The sequence below is a fragment of the Malurus melanocephalus genome, unplaced genomic scaffold (assembly GCF_030028575.1).
Source record: "Malurus melanocephalus ecotype Western Australia unplaced genomic scaffold, MMel_1.1 scaffold_7, whole genome shotgun sequence".
Lineage (NCBI taxonomy): Eukaryota > Metazoa > Chordata > Aves > Passeriformes > Maluridae > Malurus > Malurus melanocephalus.
The window spans coordinates 1,613,114-1,634,284 of NW_026623239.1; the positions used below are offsets into that span (position 1 = coordinate 1,613,114).

Sequence of the window (21,171 nt, forward strand, 5' to 3'; positions counted from 1 at the left end):
AAAATKTCAATATGCTGTTAAAGACATTTGAATAATGTCATTTTTCTAATATAGGATGTGCCTAGTTTCAATGATTGTATTCATTAATAGGTGAGACATAAAGTAGTAATTTTACAATTACCTAAACGTTGACAGTCCTGGTTCAGAGCATTTTTAATATGGTCTGTAAACTGTCAACTGCTTGCTTACCTGCCCAGTACAAAACACCACGTACAGTTTTCTGATATATTTGAACTTTCAGTTAATGGTTATCAACATGTCTTTTATTGTKTAGGAAGGATCCCAAATAACTTCTCCATTTTTCTTAGTTTCCTTTGACTGTAAAAAAGGCTTGCTACATCCTTCATGTCAACATGGGCTGGTGCTTACTGATCAACAGCATGTAGTTAATTAAAAAATAAAAAAACTTGGAGAGGGCATAATTTAGGTTTTCCAATCACAGTTTTATTGAACATTAAACAGAGATTAAAAATGTCATTGTGTTTGGAAAGCAGTTGTTCCTGAATTTCCTTATTTTAGTCAGGTGTTWAGGCAGGTGTTCCTTCAAACTCTCTGTCATCTAGTGAGGCACTGTAGTCTCTGCTATCCAATTACCATTGCTATTAATTTTGCCAGAACTTTAATCATGTATTCTATGATTGTGCCAGTGGCTGAGAGAGAAGATAGGAAAAAATATGTTGTTATTCTCATGTTACAAATAAAGTGTCTTAAGGGCACTTAATTGTGAAGTTTTGAAGCAGATAGTGCAAATTTACCATTGTATGAAGAATGTGCATCCTAAAATCCCTGTGAGGGACAAAAAGGAGTTTTATTGGCAAAGTATTCTCAGTCCCTGACGCCCAGAAGAGACTTGTCACAGTTAGGCAACTAAACACACAAACAGCTCTGTGTACATTGAGCATTGGTGTTGTTAAACCACCAGCTGATAGTCTGACAGCTCTCCTTGCCCCAGCAGAGTGGAATAGGTCAGGGTCCCTGCTGAGGTAGGTTTTAACAGCTCATTGGCATCAGAAGGGCTTCAGGCAGTTTATAGAGTAGTTGCTCAGGAAGAATTAAGAAACATTTCTGACACAGCTATACAATACAGCAAACATTTGGAAATGGCTAACAGGACATTCATCACCAGCTTTGTGTTGGCCAGGATATTAAACTGTTGTTGTTCTTCTACCAGCAACCAAAGATTGCTTATCTTCTGTGAAATAAAATCTCAGCTGAAGGTACAGCTTGATGGCATTGTCACAACTGGGCATAAACTAGACAGTTCTTTCATATGCCCAACAAGGATTTTTTAATTGGAAAATAACACCAGCTGCATGCTGTCAATAATATGCCATCTTGTTTGTGTTCCATCCCATCTTACCCACGATTGTGATAGAAAATAAAAGAGCAGCTGTTACATAAAAAAAGAGGTTAGGGGGAGCACAGGCGCATTTTTAAAAGCCCTACAAAGCTACTGCTATCCACTATCATGTTCTTGTAGGAAGAAACAGAGGGGTATTTTTGGAGAGCCTGAAAGATCTGCATTTGCTGAACATAAATAGAATCAGCACAGACAGGGAATTTAAGCATGGGCAGAAACACCTGAACAAAGCCTTTATTAAAATAATTCCAAAAGTCTTTGGAGAAGTGCATATGCTCTAGGTGTTTTCCTTTAAATCAGAAAACCATACTGAGTTCCTGTTTGGAAGCAAGCCRGCTAGGTGCAACAGAAGTCACAGTTCTGGGTGGACACTGAGTACTGCTGGTTTTTAAGGATGCTCACACAAGGTCTTATCAAGTGGTGCAGAAAAGGCCATCAGTAGTGACTTTGAGCCCATGGTCGACACTGGAGATACTTAATTCCTGCTGCCAGCTTATAGCTCCCATCAAACAGTTCAACAATCCTCCATGTGTATTCGCTGCTGAATGAGTCCCAATCAGCCTCTGAAAGGAGGGCACAGTGCAGGAGTGCCCTCTGTCCCTTCTTCTGCCTGCTCTCCACACTGAACCCCCTGCGCTCACCCCAGCCTGCACAGAGGTTTGTGCAATCATGGCTCRTAACAAGGAACATAAAGAGCACTGCTCTTTTTTAGCAGATAGCATTCTGCTTTATCTCTACTGAACAGTAGTCTCTATTCAGTGTCTTAAAGAAACCTTACAGTTCTGCAGCACTTTTATATGTTTTTGTATAAATATGACTAGCTGCAGGCAATGTACTGAGGCACTCATCCAGTAAGACCAATTAATTTTGTACACACAAGAGTTTTTTTTGTATCTCAGTGTGCAGTTCACACTCATTGAACTGAATTACTAATATCAGATCAGCAGCTACTTTCATATACTCAGCATCAAGACCTGGAAAGACAATACAGTTTATCTCTCCTTGCTCATGGCAAGACAACTTGATAACATCAGCTGTGCTTCCCTGGAAGGTTTGATCTCACCTACACTGTTTTTAGAAAAGAGGAGAATAAATGTATGCCACTGAGTGAAAAGAGATTGTGATAAAAATTGGTTCAATGCTAGGAAAACAAATGAGGCTTTAACCTCTCATGTGGAAGTTTGTATATCTGTAGATCAGTAAACATGTCTTGAAAACTAGTCTACAAATACGAAAAAGCCAGTCATGATCCTTGTTGCAGGAGCTACTTTCATGTTGGTTAGCCAGCTGTGTAAGCTCCCTGGTTTTCCTGCAACACTGGAAGATGCTGAGTTAAAGTAAGAGCAAACTACTGCAGAAAATCCAGAAAAGTGAAATCTGACCCAGTACCCCAAAATTTGACTGTAAGGCTGGGGAGTTGTTATCTGCAGCCTCGCTGCTGTTAATGAGATGTTTGGTAAAGCACACAAGTGTGTCCAGGCTGCTGGACAATCAAGAAGGTGTCCATGAGATTTGATCTATGTCAGAGACGACACTGGCTTGCCCTCATTGCTATGGCTAGATTGCTGCTGGACTCAGGGCAGCTCTGCTGGAGCTGGGGTGGGTAYCTGCTTGCCAGGGTGTGTTCTCTGAGATGAAGCTACAGGGTCACCTCATTCAAGGAAGCAGACTGGCCGTAGTTGTTACTGAGCATGTTAAAAAATSCACACAGGAGACATCAGTGAAGTTCTGACATTAAAGTATGAATGTACATGTAGCATCTGCAAGGTGCTAAAAAGAATTAAGTTTAAAAAAAAATAGCAGAGAATTACAAATCTGACAGACAGAAAAGTAAGTCCATCAGGGAAATGCTGCCTTTTGCCATAGGATATGGCTGGGGTAACTATGCTTGCTTTACTGGGCATACTATGGATTTGAATTGCTATAACCAAGGAAAGAAAGGTTCTGTTATTTGCACTTGAAGAGCAGAGAGATGTTAAAGAAGAACTAGCAGTAAAATTAGTCTTGCTGACTGTTACAGTGTCTCAAACTCATCACAATGGCTCAGTTACTGAATGTGTTCAAAGGCAGATGAAGCAATGGGACTGCAACACAAAGGGAAATGGCAAACCTAATATCAGACATGTATAATCTATTTTCTTTTTTGCCTACATCACCAACCTTGCAAATATTTCTGGAAGAAACAGTCTTGTCTTTTACTGGCAGGGGCATATTTTAATTCTAAAGTCCAAGCCTTTTGACTGCACCTGCTGTGGTTATGAGTGTAGGAGAAATGAAGAGTTAATCCACAGTGTTTGCCTTCTGTCATGCAGCACACAGTGATGGCATTTTAATGGCAGAAGAGGTTTCATCCTTCCTCTATGCAAAAGCAGAGCTAACAAGGGGTCCAGCCAYGTTCCTAATGTGCACCAGCAACCCAGCTGTGGGCAGAAGGACTGTCCCTAAGAAATACAGTCTGTGTGCATGAATAAACAGTGTTGGCTTGGTTGCATAGTTGTTCAGCAATTTAGTGATAATTTCCAGGGCCTCAGGGAATAGGAAATATAGGGGACTGTCTTACTATTTGTCTTTGAATGTTTAATAGATGACTTCTTTGTTAGTTCAGCTGTGATGTGTTCAGTTGCTCTACTAGCTCAAAATCAGCATTTACATTTTTGTGTCATTAAAGAAGATCAGAGCTGATGAGGAAACATTTTTTGTTTTGAGATTATGTGCAGTGATTGAAATTTAACCCCAATTCTTCCATAATACTGCATTTAGCTTCAGCCTGTTAAGCAGAGCTGCTTGTGTTGACATTCTGCAAACTTCACTTTTCCCTGTTGTGCAGAAAGGCCATAGTTCAAAACAGGCTGTATAAAAGGAGAGGAAAAGCCACAGAATTTCTCAGCAACAGCTTCTTTTTCCTTGACACTGTTCATAAAAACTGCTTCCAGAAAGGCGCTGAGCTGCTCAGAATACATAATGCCCACATCAGGAAAAGGAGAAAAAAAGAAAGAAAAAAAAAAATAAAAGAAAGAACACCCAACACTTGTTCTGTGCCATCAGAAGAGCTCCATGCAGTGAAATGGGAACTGTGAAGATGAGAGATTCAGTTTGCAGGCTACAACAACTTCTCTGGAGCCCTGAAATCATGCATATTCAGCCAAACATATGTAAATCTATTTTAACCCAGCTGTGAAAGATCCCCTGAAGTAGGCTAATAAAGAGCAGCTGTATATGTTTAAGCTTATCCCAGGCATAGTAGAAAGGTCCCAGAATGTGCACTGAGCTTTTTATACGTCATTAGAGGAAATGCTGCAGACTTTAAAGGAAATTTGTGTTTTAAGATGCAAAGCAGCATAAAGTTTGTCTCTGCTGAGACAGGCTACAAAAGAATTAATTTTCCTTGGCATTTGGATTTTATATATCTTGTTTTTAACTACTGTGAATGCCTGTATTTTCTTTTTTTTCAAAACGACCTACTATGTATGCTTATTTCCAGTCATGCAGAGGCATCTAAAATTATCATCGCTCTCTGGGAAAGGGTGAGAGGTGAAGGAAAGTACTGAAATCAGAAAGTTCAAAATGATCAGCCACGGCATACCACCTGCCAGTGGGAGAAAGGTTGTCAAATGCTTTCTAGTGCAAGAGCTGGCCCTGAGCTTAGCCTCTGGGACAAACAAAATTGGGCTGGCTTCAGTACTGTAATGACTTTCATCATTATATTGTATTATATTATGTATGTAGGAGGTTGCGTCAAACAAACCTTCTCCCATACTTGCAAACTTAATAAACTGGTTCATTTGCACAAATACTGCTCARAAGTAACACAATTTAAAAAGCTTTAAGAGTTACTACTCCAGTCTCAGGTCTTGTCTCTCCTCCACTCCAGTGGGGGTGGAAGTTGTCTRAGCATGAATTTTCTGGTTCAGATTTTATCATTTCCATGTATAATAATAGGTGTTTCAAAATGAGTGTGAATTCACAAGGCCATGATACGAGTTTTGTGTGGCCACCTTGGCCTGCAGAAAAATTGGATTGCAAGCTCATAATCAAACTAAAACTGGGTAATTGAAATCCATTCTGAAAATGTTGCTTCAGAAGTCACATGCTCTCTCACATGRACATATTGATCTCCCCCTCTTTTGTAAGTAACAACTGTCTTTTTCCTATAGAGTCTTGTCAGCAGTCATTCATGAAAAGTGAAGAGAAAKAGTGATAAGCCAGCTGAAAGGAGAAGTTAAACTACTGTTAGAGATTAATTKATAAACTTCTTCTGGAGGGATTGTTTCTGAAATAGGTCTGATAAGGGACCAGAGAATCCTAACAGTGGCCACTATCACTGATCTGATTGCTTAGATACTTTGCAAGGCTTTGTTGCATGTTACTTCAGTAACATTATATATTGATTTTGTTTTCATGGGTCTGAAGTATGATTTCTCCTCATACCTCCAATGATCCCCAGGCCTCTTATAACTGGAAGCCTTTTCTTTAAGAAATTAATTCTCTCTCCAAGTATTTGGACCCACTATTTCTTTGCTGGGTACCTCAGACTACTAGCTCAAGCAATGGGCTTTGAGAGCTCTAGGGTGGAGCATGAGAGGAGATGGATTGCTGTTCTCAACACAGTCAWGCAAAATTTAAGAGTTGCAGACCATCACAAGTCAACAATACAGCTTTACTGTGAGGGAAGCGGGGAAAGTATGTTCCAGCAGCTTTAACTTATGAATATTTGAGCTGGGTTTTTCTCCTAGCTGKTGACACCAGGAGTCCAGAAAAATGGGTATTGGGTAGTATTGCACTGAGTCAGCAGAATGAGTCCCTGAAGCTGTAACAAAGATGAGGAAAGATCTTTCTTACTGTTTTCAACAAAACAATTCCCTCAAAGTTGCAAACGCCAAGTCATTGGGATTATAATGTGGTTGGTTCATGTTAAATCTTGAAATTATTTCTTCAGGAAAACATGAGATAAGATCTCAGAAGTACATGGTACTCTACTTTTCTGTCTCTGAAATCTCAAAGTTTAGTCTAAATTTGTGTGGGGTTTTTTTGTGTGAGTTTTTGTTTGTTTGGGGGGTTGGGTTGGTTTTTTTTTTATTTTGTTGGAGGCTTGATTGGTTGGTTTTTTTTCTTTTAAAAAAATTATTATTGTTAGTTTAAAAAGGGGAAGAAAGCTTCTTAATATCTGCARGGATTTTCCAGTCTGAAATAGTCCTTTAGCAGCATGAGACTACCTGTAAATACATTTCTAACACCTGGAGACACATGTTGAAAACCTATTCAGTGGTATTTAAAGAAGATATTCTGAAACCCATAAAAACCTCCATTCATAATGTGTTTTTCCCAGTGTTTCTTGCAAGCTGAAGGAGAAGAGATCCTACAGAGAAGCTTGCACTGAGGAATGAAATTAACTGCTGGATTTTCTCCTTAAATAACAATAGTAAAGAAATCACTGTGCCTTTCTGGAACAATTACTTGTTCTGTGGAAAGTTTCAAGTGATTTTGTAGGTATTGGAGATGGAAGTGGGCTTATTCCCRTTTAGCTAGTGAGGTGACATTTCAGACAGCAATGACACTAACTCCCTAGCTGCTCTTAATGTGTGGTCTGGAGATAAAAATTACCTTATTTCCTGATAGTTATTCCCTCGTTTCCCTTCCAAAACATCATTTTTCATTTCCCACTTCAGTGTTTCAAGTTTCATATGTGTCACTATTTTGGGTTATTACTTTACCAACTGTTGCAGGCAAGTTTGGAAAGACAGATAGCAACAGCTCCCCGTGGATCTGATCACAAGGCAATCATGGTGCACGTGGCATGTGGTCTTCTCATTGCCCAGCGTACACCTCTGCCAGCCATGAATCATTCCTTTGTCTCCACACTACAGCAAACTGCAGGCTGAAAGTGTTGTTTTTCAGGACAGGTGGCTGTTGTTCACACATGGGAATTTGTAGTKGCAGACCAGGTATTGCTCGCTGTCTGTCCTGTGAGTTATCCTCACCAGCTCCAGCCTGGTTGTGAGAAAGGGTGGCACCCAAACTGTTGTATCACTGGAACAGCCKCTCATCAATCTATTCAAACTGGGAGGTCATTTACTGATTTACTGATTGTTTTCATTCACCAACGGGTTGTGAGGGCTATAAGCTGGAATTGCTGGACATTTCTACTCACTGCAAAGCATATGCCAGAACTTAGACTGAAAGGAATGTGATTGTGGGCCTTTCCTTGATGTTCTGCCATTCTTGCCACACAGGGATCACAGATGAGACGGGGAAACGTGGGTTTCGTCATGAGATGTTCCTTTTCATGCTGTATGTGTTAAAAGGACACAGAGCTTTTGCTGGGCCTCTGGAGTTGGGGTCTGCTTTCTGCAGATGCCTGTTAATTGCTGTTCTCCTGAGACAGACACCTCACTTCAGATCTCTTTCCAGGCAGACCTTTGATCAGAACTTTTCAACTGCAGCTTTTCAGCAGGTTTTAGCTCTCTTTCATTTACTTCTGAAAAGATAAGCCAAAGACTTTAGAGAAGTCTTTGGCTTATACTTACTCACAAAGGCTATCATACTTACTCCTTCACCACAAAAAGTCAGCCATTTATCCTGTCAAGCAAGGAATTTGTCTGCTTTAGTGAAATTTACTRTTGGAAAATTTGCTTTGCCTTTTTGTTTTTTTCAATTACTTTGTCATCCTCCAGGTGCTCATAAAATTGTTTGCTTTATTACTTGTTCTAATGTCATCCCCATTCTAAAAATTGCACTGRCAGGTCTGTGTTTTGTTGGGTCCTCCCTTTGGCTGTTCTCAAAGGAAAGTAATATACTTTTCCAGAGCTCTTCATGCTTGTCTTTGTTCCATTGTTGTCTGAGATGTTGTACGATGTCTATAAATTGCTTTATCCAGCTCCTTGAGTAAATGGGGATGGATTCCTTAAGACAATTTCTAGAAGTCTATTATCAAAATAAATTTATCTCTTTTCTTCGTCATGGCCAACACTTATTCCCTAACTTCGTTACATTTCTGATCACAGATAGGAATAGGGATTTTTGTAGCAAATCGCAGCAGGGAAAGGATTAAATAATTCAGTCTCCATGTCGTTCCTTATCTGTCCTCGAAATTTTTTGTGTCGATATTCATTATTCTTAGTCAGTTATGCTCGTGCCATGTATTCCTTAGAACGATGAACTCTGTTCCTTTGTGATTATTTCATCTTAATTACATTTCTGCCCTTGGAATTTCTTTCCTATTAGAATCAGAAGGAGCAGAGCATCTCCAGAATAGCTTCATTAGCATTTTCATGCAGTAATCTATCCAGCACTCTGCACATCTTGATTTTTATTTTTTTTTWAAAAGATGTAGTGTCCAAACCCTGGAATACTTTTGTTAATTGGTGAAAAGAAGGAGCCTCACCTTCCTGCTTATGATAATTTAGCATACCAGAGATTTATATCTTTGTATAACGTCTGGTCTTTTCACATCCTCCAGAACTTTAATAAAAGTATTTGTAGCATTGACATAAAAATAATACCTCCTTGCTCATTCCCCAACTACTTTTAGTGAACAAGCTAGGTCAATGCTCTACTCATGTAGTTCATACAGGCATGAGCTCATTTCAGAATTGAATCACTTTGAAGGTTTGGAAATATTTTTTAAAGTGTTTTCTTAACCAACTGGCCAGCCAAAACTGTGTGCTTTACCTCRAAGCTCTGCTGGAAGAAGGAATAAATTATGCATAGCAGAATAACACAATACCACATCAGGTCTTCTCTCTCGTTAGATGAGTAAGAAGAGGTGATTTTGCGTATTCCAGACTGTCACAGTACAGTATATACTGACTGAGAAAATGAATGGCAATGTTAGGAGATGTAGACAAAAGGACATGGGATGAAATTACAGAAAGTTAATGGAGGTGGAAGGATCAGGTTGTCTATAGGAATCAGAATAGCCATGGAAAAGGGAGAATATCGGGTGACTAGACTGGCTCTTTTAGTAGCCTGTAATAATATTGCATCACGTGTAGGAAGACACTGAACTTGTAATCCCAGCTGTGATTTCCAAGGGAGAGAGCTTGATTTAAATGAAAGACTTCAGGGAGGTCAGTAAGTGTCACCATGTTTGGGGCAATAGTGACATGACCTGTGAGGTCCGATCCTTGAAGGAGCAAATATTTTATGTCATCTATATRTTTGTAATGTTTTCAAGTTTACTTTTATCACCATTCATCTCTGGAGTATAATGCTAATATAGGTAATTCTGTCAAAACTACCCCTTTCAAAAGAAGTTTGTTGTTACCCAAAGTGATAGGTCTGCATGCACTAGAGAAAATAGGTGGGGAATGGATTCAGACCAAATAAAATGAAATAAGTCTTTTCACTTTTGCAGATGATATATTGCAAACAGGGAAGTGCTAGACATGACACCTTAAAAGTATTTCATTTCTGCATATAAAACATCTGCAGCATGCACATCATTTCAGCTGCCCCTTTCATGAACACAAATGGTCACTTGATCTAGACTGTGTAGTAGTTTCGTAATGCGAGTGCTAGTACCTGTTGATGACCTAAAACTGAAGATTTCGTGTTGCTTTTGTATGCAGTGGTGCAGGTTTGTGCTTAAGACTGTCACTCACAGGGAGGGATTTAGCCTGAAGCAGAAGACTGGGAAGTGCAGAGTTTATAGTTTCCCTCAGCCAGTAGGAAATGTTGGGCATGGACATGAGTTTTAAGGTATTRCCTTGCATCCTATGACCAGATTCCTGAGACATGGAGCAGCACTTTCCCCTCTACTCCTCACCATGAGGGATTTTTGGATAGCAGTAAGGTCTCCTCAAAGCTGAACAAACCAAGTGTTTTCAGCCACTCCACATCACTGATGCCCTGTAGTCTTTTCACCATTTTTGTTGCATATCTTCAGACACATTCCAAAATTTTTATATGGTTGGTCCTTTCTTCTACCAGGGCACATGGTTGACTCATAGTCAGTTTACCATCAACCAAAAATGCCATTTCCCTTGCCACAGGGCTGCACTCCAGCCTCTTGCTCTCAGTCCATACAAATTAGATTGGAAAAGACCTCTGAGATCATCAAGTTCAACCTTGGATCTAGCACCACTGTGATCTCTCCTAAGCCATGTCCCCTAGTGGTGCATTAACACACTTTTGGAACACTTTCAGGGATGATAATTCCACCACTTCCATAGGCAGTTTGTTGCAATGACTGACCACCCCTTCAGTGAAGAATGTTAAGTTACTAAGATATAACTTTCATTAATCTATGATGACTTACACCCTTAGGTAGATACTGAGCAGGGATTTTGAGGKTTTTTTCCATGAAAAACATTGGACAATTGCTCAAAGGGACAAGCCTGAGAAGTTTGTGCTCAGAAGTCCATTAAATTAGACTTTTTAAGGTGGAAGCTTTCCTTAACTTCATGACCATTCTTCCCATCTATTTAAGACTCTGTATCAGATTCTCCAGTTATTCACTCCGAACAGTATTACAAGTGTAAAAAATTTGGTCTCAAAATGCTGCAGAGTCTAGCATGTAAATTTGAGCAGGTGGAGGACCACAGGAGACCAACACCTTTGCAGTACAACACAGTCCTGCTGACCGTGCTGTAACCACTAGACTGTGCTTCTACACACAGCACTTTTGTATGTGGATTTAAACTACAGAAGTAGGTTTTACTGCTGCTGGTTAAGTGTTCATGACAAAGAGAAGAAGAACGTGCCTCTTAAGAAGCTGCTGGGCTTTAAAAGAGGGTTCTTACAGAAACACTTAATTTGAAGATGGTTTCTAATTATGTATTTTTTTCTGAGTTTTACTTTCCTACCCTTACTTTTTTACTATTGAGGCATTTATGTGAATGCAGGATCTTATTTTCTTAAGTGATCATCTGCTCTTACTATTTATTCTGCTTGTGAAATCATAATTCTCTGTATTGTCATAGCACAGTAATTTCTGTGGAACCCAGCTGTGATGTCACATGCAGGTGCTTAGGGTTTTGAGAGCTGCTTTGCTTCTTTTAATAAAGTTTCTCTCTTATAAGMAAATATCCCTTATCCGCCTAAATGGTGCAATTAATGTGGGACAGAAAAATTGAATACTTTGTCTAGCCAGAATACTTACAAAGGCTTCTGTGAGATAGTCACAACTTTTCAGTATTTTTTTAACAGGGGAGTATTTTGGTTTTAATTTGCTGGGGAGTATTTTGGTTCTAATTCTGGATGTAAATACTTTCTGTGCCAAATACATGAAAGATCTTATTTTAGAAGTTGATTTGCAATGTGAAASTTTTGTATCTTTATAAAGTCTCAGGAGAGCCTTGGAGTTGTATTTTCTGCCTTGCTCACCCTCCTGTAGTAAGGACAAGTATTACATTTCCTTAGAGTATGTGGAGCTTTAAATCCTGTGGCATTTGGGCCCTCTCTGGAAAAAGAGATGGGAGAGATGTTCCTTGTCAGACAGTGGCTGCTCCTTTGTAAGCAGTAAGGAGCACAAAACCAGAAATGAAAAAAAAAAAAAACCAACAAACCAACAAACTACAGGCTTTGTGCTTTTGTTTCTATTAGTGCTGCTGGTTGGGTGCCCATATCAGAAAAAAAMCTGACTTTTTTCAGAAATTCAGGGTATTCATAAATTCTACATTAGGGACTTCAGATGGARAATGTGTGCTCTGCCAAAGAAGCCTTCTCAGACAGGCGATGCTTGGATGGCCAAGTGGGGTTTGACAATGACTTCTGACCACAGCACAGGGCCACAAGATGAGGCACTCAGTCAGGTCTTTTAGAAAACAATGCATAGACTTTAGCACAGGGGTCAGTCTATTCGTGTGTTCAGAAAAGAGAGAGCTTTTAAAATTAAAATAGCAAGGACAGTCATCTAGCAGGCTCAATAAATTTCAGCACTGTGCTCTATCTTTCATAGTTACTTAAGCATCCTCCTGAAGCTCAGGCATGTGACATTGACTTACAAAACACAYGACAGAGATAACAGAATGAAGAGCAGAGAAACAAGCCTTAAACAATGCGGGATACAATTCTCTGGTATTTGCTGAGATTCTATCTCTTCTCCTCCTTTTAAAGGCTTTTCAATGTGAATTACTTACCACAGTAAAAATAAGATGGTATTARCCTAGGAGAGATGAGAAAGGGGAAGGTGAAGAATGAAAAGTATGTCAGAGGAGGAGAGCTAACAGCWCTGATCTGCTGAAGTCAATGTGAACTGCCCAGGGCCAAGATTTCAAACCAATTGCTCTTGTCCTGCAAGTAAATTCCCTTTCCCCTCCTGAACTTYGTAGTCTTCAGCTCCAGGTGCAAAAGCTGTGCTGAATGCTGAAGGCTGCACATGGAAGATGTAGCTGGCAGGTACAGTATGTTCCCAAATTTGGGCAAGCTGATAAACAAAATCACCTTGCAAAACACAAACCAACCTCCCTGGAGCATGCCTTTGGATAAAGTAGTTAATGATAAGTAGCCTCCCCCACCTCCCCACTGCTCCTCCATCCTTGCTTTGTTTAACCTCTCTGTGCTGTCTGTTGCAGGAGTGATTCGCGAGAGTTACCTGAAAGGTCACGATCAGCTGGTGCCAGTCACCCTGCTGGCCATTGCTGTCATTCTTGCTTTTGTCATGGGGGCCGTCTTTTCGGGAATCGTAGTGTACTGCATCTGCGACCACCGCCGCAGAGACATGGCCGTCGTGCAGAGGAAGGAGAAGGAGCTGACCCACTCCCGCCGCGGCTCCATGAGCAGCGTTTCCAAGCTCAGCGGCCTCTTTGGGGATGCTCAGTCCAAGGAGCCAAAGCCTGAAGCTATCCTCACGCCTCTGATGCACAATGGCAAGCTGGCTACCCCGGGCAGCACGGCCAAGATGCTAATCAAAGCTGACCAGCACCATCTGGACCTGGCTGCCCTGCCAACCCCTGAGTCCACCCCAACCCTGCAACAGAAGAGAAAGCCCAGCCGAGGCAGCAGGGAATGGGAGAGAAACCAGAACCTCATCAATGCCTGCACAAAAGATATCCCCTCCATGGCCTCACCGGTGATCCCGACTGACCTGCCGCTCCGGGCTTCTCCCAGCCACATCCCCAGCGTYGTGGTCCTGCCCATAGCCCAGCAAGGCTACCAGCACGAGTATGTTGACCAGCCAAAAATGAGCGATGGGGCTCAGATGTCTGTGGAGGACCAGAATGCCACCCTTGAGTACAAAACTATCAAGGACCACCTCAGCAGCAAAAGCCCCAGCCACGGAGTTAACCTGGTGGAAAGCCTCGACAGCATGCCCCCGAAAGTGCCGCAGCGGGAGGCRTCCCTGGGGCCCGCGGGCGCCTCGCTGTCACAGGGCGGCCTGAGCAAGCGGCTGGAGATGCACTCCTCTGCCTACAACGTGGACTACAAGAGAAGCTACCCCACAAACTCGCTCACCAGAAGTCATCAGGCATCAACGCTCAAAAGAAACAACACTAACTCCTCCAACTCGTCACACCTGTCCCGCAATCAGAGCTTYGGCCGGGGTGACAACCCGCCGCCGGCCCCGCAGCGAGTGGACTCCATACAGGTCCACGCGGCGCAGGCACAGGCCGTGACTGTATCCCGGCAGCCCAGTCTCACTGCCTACAACTCACTGACGAGGTCAGGCTTGAAACGCACGCCCTCGCTAAAGCCAGACGTACCTCCCAAACCTTCCTTTGCTCCGCTTTCCACATCCATGAAGCCCAACGATGCGTGTACATAATCAGAGGGGGGAGGGGGAGTGGGAGGAGGATGGCAATTATGCAGAAGTTGCCCTTGAAAGGTGTTCTGCAGCTGTTATCACTTGCTCCTCTGAGAAGATCGCTGTTGCAAGCTGAAGACGTGTTGGATTTCTGCTCTCTGGGAAAAGTGGAATATTTTTTTAAACCCGAGCCATATGACCCATGGTTGAAGGTTTGCAATTGCAGGATTCACCCCCACAACCTGCCAGTTCTTTGCTCGAAAGACTGACCCTCCATCACAAACATTGAGCCAAAAGCACACAGGTGAAAGACGACTGTGACATTTCACCCCCTGCCCCCAACTGCACAGTGCATTCCTGAACTGGGAAAGAGTGCTCTGAAAAGCAAAACAAGTGTAAAAAACACACAAATGTAAAAAAAAGAAAAAAACCTTAAAAAAAAAAAAAAGGAAAAAAAATCAATTGATAAAGCTAACTCTGACTTAACAATGGCAGAAGTTTACTACTAGCAGGTACTGTGAAATGATGCCCATCAGTGTTACAGCCATTTGGTCACAGCAGTTAAATGCCGGGTTGGGCAAACAATGTCATGGATTTCTGCTATCCTTCTCTTTTAATGAATAACATGAGACTGTTAACACAAGTAACTCCTCTTATTTATTGTTCAACTTTTGTTTTTCCTAAGGAACTGACCTGCATTATCATCCCGTGAGCAGCTTTTCAGAGAAGTAACTTGAAAGTTATACCTATTTAACGTGAAACCCATTAACTGGAGTAATTAGAACTCTTTTATTTTTCCAAGAAATTCACTGAGTTAGATAAGTTGGAGCTGGATTTCTGAACTTTGTGCCTGGACTGCCTGGTTAGCTGAAAAAAAAAGGGGATATCTATTTAAGTCTCTCAGCTAATTAGCTGGCTGGGCCTGTGACCTAAGACAGCAACAAATACCGCGAGTTCATAACTTCTAAAGCAGCTGCAAGAGAAACTTAAAAGCTGCACATCTGTGCACCATTGCTATCAACATGGCTTTGTCAGTAGCTAATACTTTCTGTGAAGGCACCAGCTTGTGATGTGCCATCTCATTTCACCTTGCATGTGAGACGGCAAACAAAATCCTCAAACAGTGTGAACTAGCTAATATGCCGGCTGTTACCATGCATAAATTATGGTCTTATCACACGGGTTTTTCGTGGGAATATATCTGTGAATAGCCTGTTTTCTTCCACATGTAAATTTGTGCCTTACACCCTCAGTTGTGTATATTTGTGAGCTGTAGTATGTAAAACCTTTTTCTTTTTCCCCTTTGAGTAATGCAAATATTTATTGATCCTTCCTCCTCCGAGCCCCTTCAAATACTGGAGTAAAGACATTGAAAGAAGAATGTGGTGGTTATCATCATAACCCCACATCCCTAAAGAAATTAGGCTAGCACCATACCCTCCAATTTTACTTTCTAGCTGTGCCAAGTCCTCTGTCAAAATCACCCGCAGGTGGTGATGCTCCCAAGGCACCGTGCTGGGGGTCCTGCCTTCCCCCGCCTCCCGCTCCCCCTTTACAGCATGTCAGCGTGGAGATCGTTCTCACTGRCAGCAGGAAAATGACAAACACCCTTGTCCATGGAGCTGGCATGTCCCCTGGCTGGGGACAGCACCMGTGAGAGGGGCCAAGCCCTGCAGAAAGTCCAGCCGCACATCCTGCAGCACGCAGGGCACATGGAGCTAGAACAGACAGGCAGGCTCCTGCTGTAGCTACCTGCTGCTCCAGAAGGATGCTGCATGTACTTCTTTGGGGAAAAACGTGGGGTTTTCTTTTCTTTGTTTCTTTCGTGTGACTGTGCATGTAGCTAGTGTGGGAGTGTGCGCGCGCACAGGTGTGTGYGTGTGTGTGCGCGCGCAGGCGTGTAAGTTCCTTTCCAGTCTTTCAGTTTATGCAAAAACGTAGCTGTGTTTTTAATCTGTTACAATAACTGTGTCAACATACTGTAGAAAAATGATGGGGATCGCTTCTAAGCTTTTTATATATATATATAAATATATATATATCTACTGAACAGTATGTTTGAGTAAGGTGGTTGTTTCTGTTTCAATTTGTTTTTTAAAATTTTATACTTCCATTTGTTTTTCAGGGTTTTGGTTTTGTTTCCAAATTATTGAAAAGACAGATTTTAAGTCCACTAGCTTATAGATGGTATATATAAAGTCTGGATGGTCTACACCAAAGTGTGTAACAAGGGTGYTTGCATGTTCTTTCATTTCATCATGGCTTCTTTTATGAAACAGTTTTGTTCACCCATAGTGAACTATGCAGACTGGAGTAGATAGATCTGTATCCAAAGCAATGTTGTTGTTTTAATAAAAACAAACTGAAAACCCTTTGAAAACAGTAGGTAGCAAGGTAATTTTTTTTTAAAAGAACCAACTCACAACCTTTTTACCAAGCTCCAAACCCCTGAAGTAGGGTTCCCTTGATATTATCCCTCAAAGCGTTCTCCCAAAACACAGAGATGGATAATCATGGCAACAGCTTGTGCAGCGATCTGCCTTCACAATGTACACCACAGTTACTGGGTTGACCTTCAAATGTTCATTTTGTATTCGGTGGATCTTCTGTTTTCACCCTTTCCCAACCCCACTTCCCTTCCACCCTCTGTTCCGAGGGCGTCATGAACCTATGTGTGCCTTTGCTTTCCACCCTTGCTATACACTGGTAGATGCAACAAATTCAGACTCTCTCCTTTGTTGTAAAGTTGTAAAGTATTGTGATGTCACCAGTTTCCCTTCATTTCCACATCCCCCTAACATATGATTCACAACTTAATGTCGGTTGTAAAAGAAAAAAAAAAGGCAGGAAAGAAAAAGGAGGAGAAATGGGAAATAAAAGCTCTTGATTACATATGGTAATAAAACCAGACTGTTCTACCTTGTTTCTTGGTTCTGCTTGTCCCATGATTATTTATCCTTTTCCTTTAAAAAATACAAATAAATGCAATGCTGATCCTTTAGATCAGGTTATAGTGAGGAAGAAATTTGTTGCTTTCTTCCTCTTACAGAAGATGAACTTTAGTGTAAGGTGCTGGTAATTAATTAAAAATTAAATCACACATTTGATTTCCCTCTATTCACATTTTGCATTTTCTTTTTATAAGCTTGTTCATCATCAAATATTTATGACAGACTTTATAGTGYAAAAGAGCAAGGCTGGGATTTAAGCATACGTGGTCCACCAAAATAGATCATCATACAGATGTGACTTCATCTCCAGGCTTTACATATTAATAACAGAGTACGCTGTACTTTTTGTTCAGCAGTTATAAATCTGCTGTACTTCACAGCTGGATTTTGAGGATGTTGTCTGAGACTTACTCTGCAAGAAAATAGTAGTAAACAGATCATAACAAAAGAGTATAAAATCTCCCCAGGCCTGAGAGTTATTAAAACATACCTGAGTTCTACACACTCGTTTTGTGTGAATGGGATCACTTGTGTGCAGCCATTAGCTGTGGTACAAATAAACATTGGTTGTGTCCTTCACTGGCCTTGGTGGATTTGTTTGGTGCAAGGAGTAGGCACTCTAACAATGTGAACCTGTAGACAGAAGGAATCTCATCCACTAATTTACCTTTGCTGAGATCCTATTAGTACTTTTCTGCCCTGCCAGTACACCCTGTTCAGGATCTATTGCCTTCCTGATCGATGCCACATATGTGACATGGAAACGCAGAGCAWCGCAGACACTGTTTCTCAGTGGCTTTCCCACATACTTGCCTGGTTTTTCCTCCTTTTTCTTTTCAAGCTGGGCACACTGACATGCAGATGCGTGGTGTGCACACATGGAGGATGTCTGCCAGGACTGGGATGTGCCCCAGGTGATGCTGAGGGACTCTCCAGCCTGGGGACTAAGGGCACTGTATGGTCACACAGCGCTCCGCTCTCCCCTGCATTTGACCTAGAGCTGCTGCAAATGGAAAAGCAAAAGCTCTCCAGGTGCTTGGGGACCTGCATTGTTTTCAGTCCTGCAGCCAATCCTTTGTGAAAATCCTTTGTCTTTAATTGAAATGCTTTGTATAAGCGGCACCTACAGAAACTATTAGAAGATTAATGCACACCTATTTTAAAATTAATATAAATATTGCTCTATAAACAGTGACAAGTCTGGAGAAGAGGGCCCAAAAATAGCCAGCAGTGGTGCTGGATGTCTCCTTTTGCACAGCTCCTCCATCTCTTGCCAGTGAAAGGAAAGTCTATTTAAAACATAGATGTCAAGGAGGAGGGCAAGGTGCTCTGCACAAGCGATTTGGGGTCTGTAACTGCTCTGCCTGTGAGTCCAAATCCTGCTGCCAAAGGGAAGGTGTGACCTTAGCCCCTCAAAGCACTATTCTCTGGCAACACTTCCCCAAAGGTGCCCTTCCGAGATGGCCTGCCCTCCTCTGACACCTGCCTTGCCTTCCGCTGGGAAGAAGGATCAGGAGAGGAACCCAAGGAAGCACACTGCCCTGGCAGGGTCTCAGCCAGGCAGAGTGCAGGCTCCCACACCCAAGGAATGGTCCCTCCACCCAGAACCCCCAGCTCCCAACCCAGAAGAGGCTTTTGACAGGGGAGGAGACCCCTGAGCTACTGGCTGTCTGTTTGAATCATGAGATCTGTCCCCTACGGGGGCTGCTGGTGCCGCTCTGCAGAGGCTCCCTGGGGCTGAACAGGACAAACAAGAGAGCCAAGAGAAAGCAAGGACGCTTTGAGCGCTTCACTCAAGTTAGTGTCATCTTATTCATYGTATTAATGGTGCTCGTGTTGACCTCATTTAGCATGTCATCGAGGATGCACCGAAGTTCCTTTCCAATCAGCATTAATTTGCATACATATTTTTACACAAAATGGAACCCAGCTGAATGACTCTTTTAATAGGTCTCTAAATAAATCCTGGTCCACTGCCCTGTTCCTCCCCTCTCCCTCCAACAGACATGGATTTTCAAACTACACAAGAGTGTCATTTCAAAAATATCTGCAAGTCCTGCCCCACTGTAGCTTTTACATCAGGGAACATTTTGCACCTGAGAGCTCCTCACATGAAAAGATATTAGTAAATGAGGAAATGAGTGCATTTTGCTGGCAGCAGGATGGCAGTACACATGGCTGGTTTGCATGGAAAGGGCTGCCAGAATAAAATGCCACAACAGCAATGCATCAGCACTAACAGCAATTCAGTGGTCCAGATGATGGCCAGAGTGATTTCTGGGATGCAATTCCAGATAATTCTGCCACATTATTCTACCACCACAGAATTAGCAGAGGATGTTCCCTCCCTGGATTAGGCATGGATGTTTGCTCCCTAAAGCTTGTTTATAAAGCTTGTTTAAGCAATGTGGAGTACCTCAAGTGGCAATCTTATCCTCCCCGCTGCACTGAGGCAGAATGAAGCGAACCTAACCCGTTCTTGATGACCGATTGCCTAACCCTTTCCTTGTAAGCGAATTTCACTCTGAGGAGGGAAAGTCACCCAAGGGATCAACATCAAGCTTTTCAGAGTGTCTAAAGAAAATAATAAGCAAAGAAAGTGAGTTGGACTAGCTTAGTTAGGGCCAGTTTTCTATTTATCCAATTAAAGTTAATTTCCCAGAAGTATGGCACCTGCTCCAATGAACAAGTGTTAGAGAGACACATTGTGTGTGTAATATTCATATGCTTCCTGCTGATGCATGTGTCTGCTAATGAGTCTCTAAGTAGTCTTTTTTATTACTTTTCCCCCGTTCTTTCAGAAAGTGGAGATATACTTTTCAGAATAAGTATTAAGTCCATCTTCACATGCCTTGTGCAGAACAGTGATGTGTTAGACTTCTTTGTATGAACAGAAACAGGTAAATAGTCATCTATCCCCAGACTGTAATTTAAACAGTGTAAGTCAGTAGGGAAAGACTATAATTGGAGTCAGAGTAAGTGAGGTGAAAATTGCTAGGTGGCAGTACCATCTGCATCTTGTTTTAATTAGCCAAGTTTATTGTCAGAATATAAAAGTTTCTGCTATTCAAGTCCCTGGCTTATTTCAGCCATCCGTCCAAAGTGATTGCCACATGTCTGGGTAAGCACAATTACTGATCAGCAAAGGAGAATTATTCTCCCCACTGATGTGGCTAACAGTTACCGTGTCTAGGAGTAGGGACCAAAACATGACTAACCAAGATCATTGTCACATCTGCTTAGTGTTTCATGACAAACTCTATTAAGGCTAACAGAACCACTGTTAATTCAATTAGATCAGTGTTTTCCTTTGCTGGCCATGATGCATTTGGAAGACCAGCAACTGTATGCAGAGCGTGGCAGGCAGTCCTCTGCAAGGAATAATAGCATCATAAATAATATATTAAGACGAAGACAAATCTAGCATGCTGCAGTCAGAGCACATCAGCCTTATGGATGAACCCTGCAATATCACAAGGAGGTGGGGGAGGGGGAAAGTAGCTATGACAGGAAATTATAGCAACTGTAAATGACAGGGACTACAGGAGGGAACAAAACTCATTAGGTCAGCTCTTTAAGCAAAGTGCTGGGGAAGCACAGGGCAGCCTGCTGGCTGCTGCGGAGGACCTGTGAGCCCTCACATTTATCCTCCTTAAAATGAAATATCAGACATCAAGTGCTGGATTTAAAGGAAGATGATAAATAATGGAAGATAACTGGCAAAGACCTCAGTGGAAACTCAGCTCTTTCTCTGTCCTTCACGCCCTGGCATTCAGGGGTGTCACCCGCTCCGCAGAGCGGGGCTGAGACGGTCGCACCCTCCAGAGCAAACAGGATGCTCCTCCTACACAGCAAAGCCCAGCACCAGCTGGGACAGTTTGGTCCTGTTTGGGACAGTGCCCTGTTTGGGACAGTGCCCTGTTTGGGACAGTGCAGCAGCAGGACAGGCACAGGCAGCCCGGGCAATGAGCCTTTTGTCCCGGCGGGTCTGGGCTAGCGGGGGGCTCGCATCAGCCCCTGGGCACCGCCACGCCACGGCCACACCGGGCAGAGAGAGCTGTGAAATCCTCTTCCAGCCTCTTCTGTGCTCGCAGGAAAAYAGACTGAAATGCACTTCTGCTTCACGAACATGCCTGTAAAAGGGTGCTGATAAGAGCCTCCTAAAGCAATTTCTGCCT

At 42.2% G+C, this 21,171-nt stretch overlaps 1 protein-coding gene across 5 annotated transcripts in view; it reads left to right on the plus strand.

Annotated features, from left to right (window-relative positions):
- The window catches only part of SEMA6A (semaphorin 6A), a 119,689-nt gene extending 102,140 nt beyond the window's left edge, over positions 1 to 17,549 (plus strand). For all 5 annotated transcript variants that reach the window (XM_057372243.1, XM_057372261.1, XM_057372268.1 and 2 more), the window contains one exon: positions 12,874 to 17,549. In XM_057372243.1, the coding sequence (XP_057228226.1) occupies positions 12,874 to 14,063 (1,190 nt within the window). In that variant the 3' untranslated portion in view covers positions 14,064 to 17,549. The remainder of the gene's footprint in view (positions 1 to 12,873) is intronic.
- Positions 17,550 to 21,171: the final 3,622 nt, after the last annotated feature.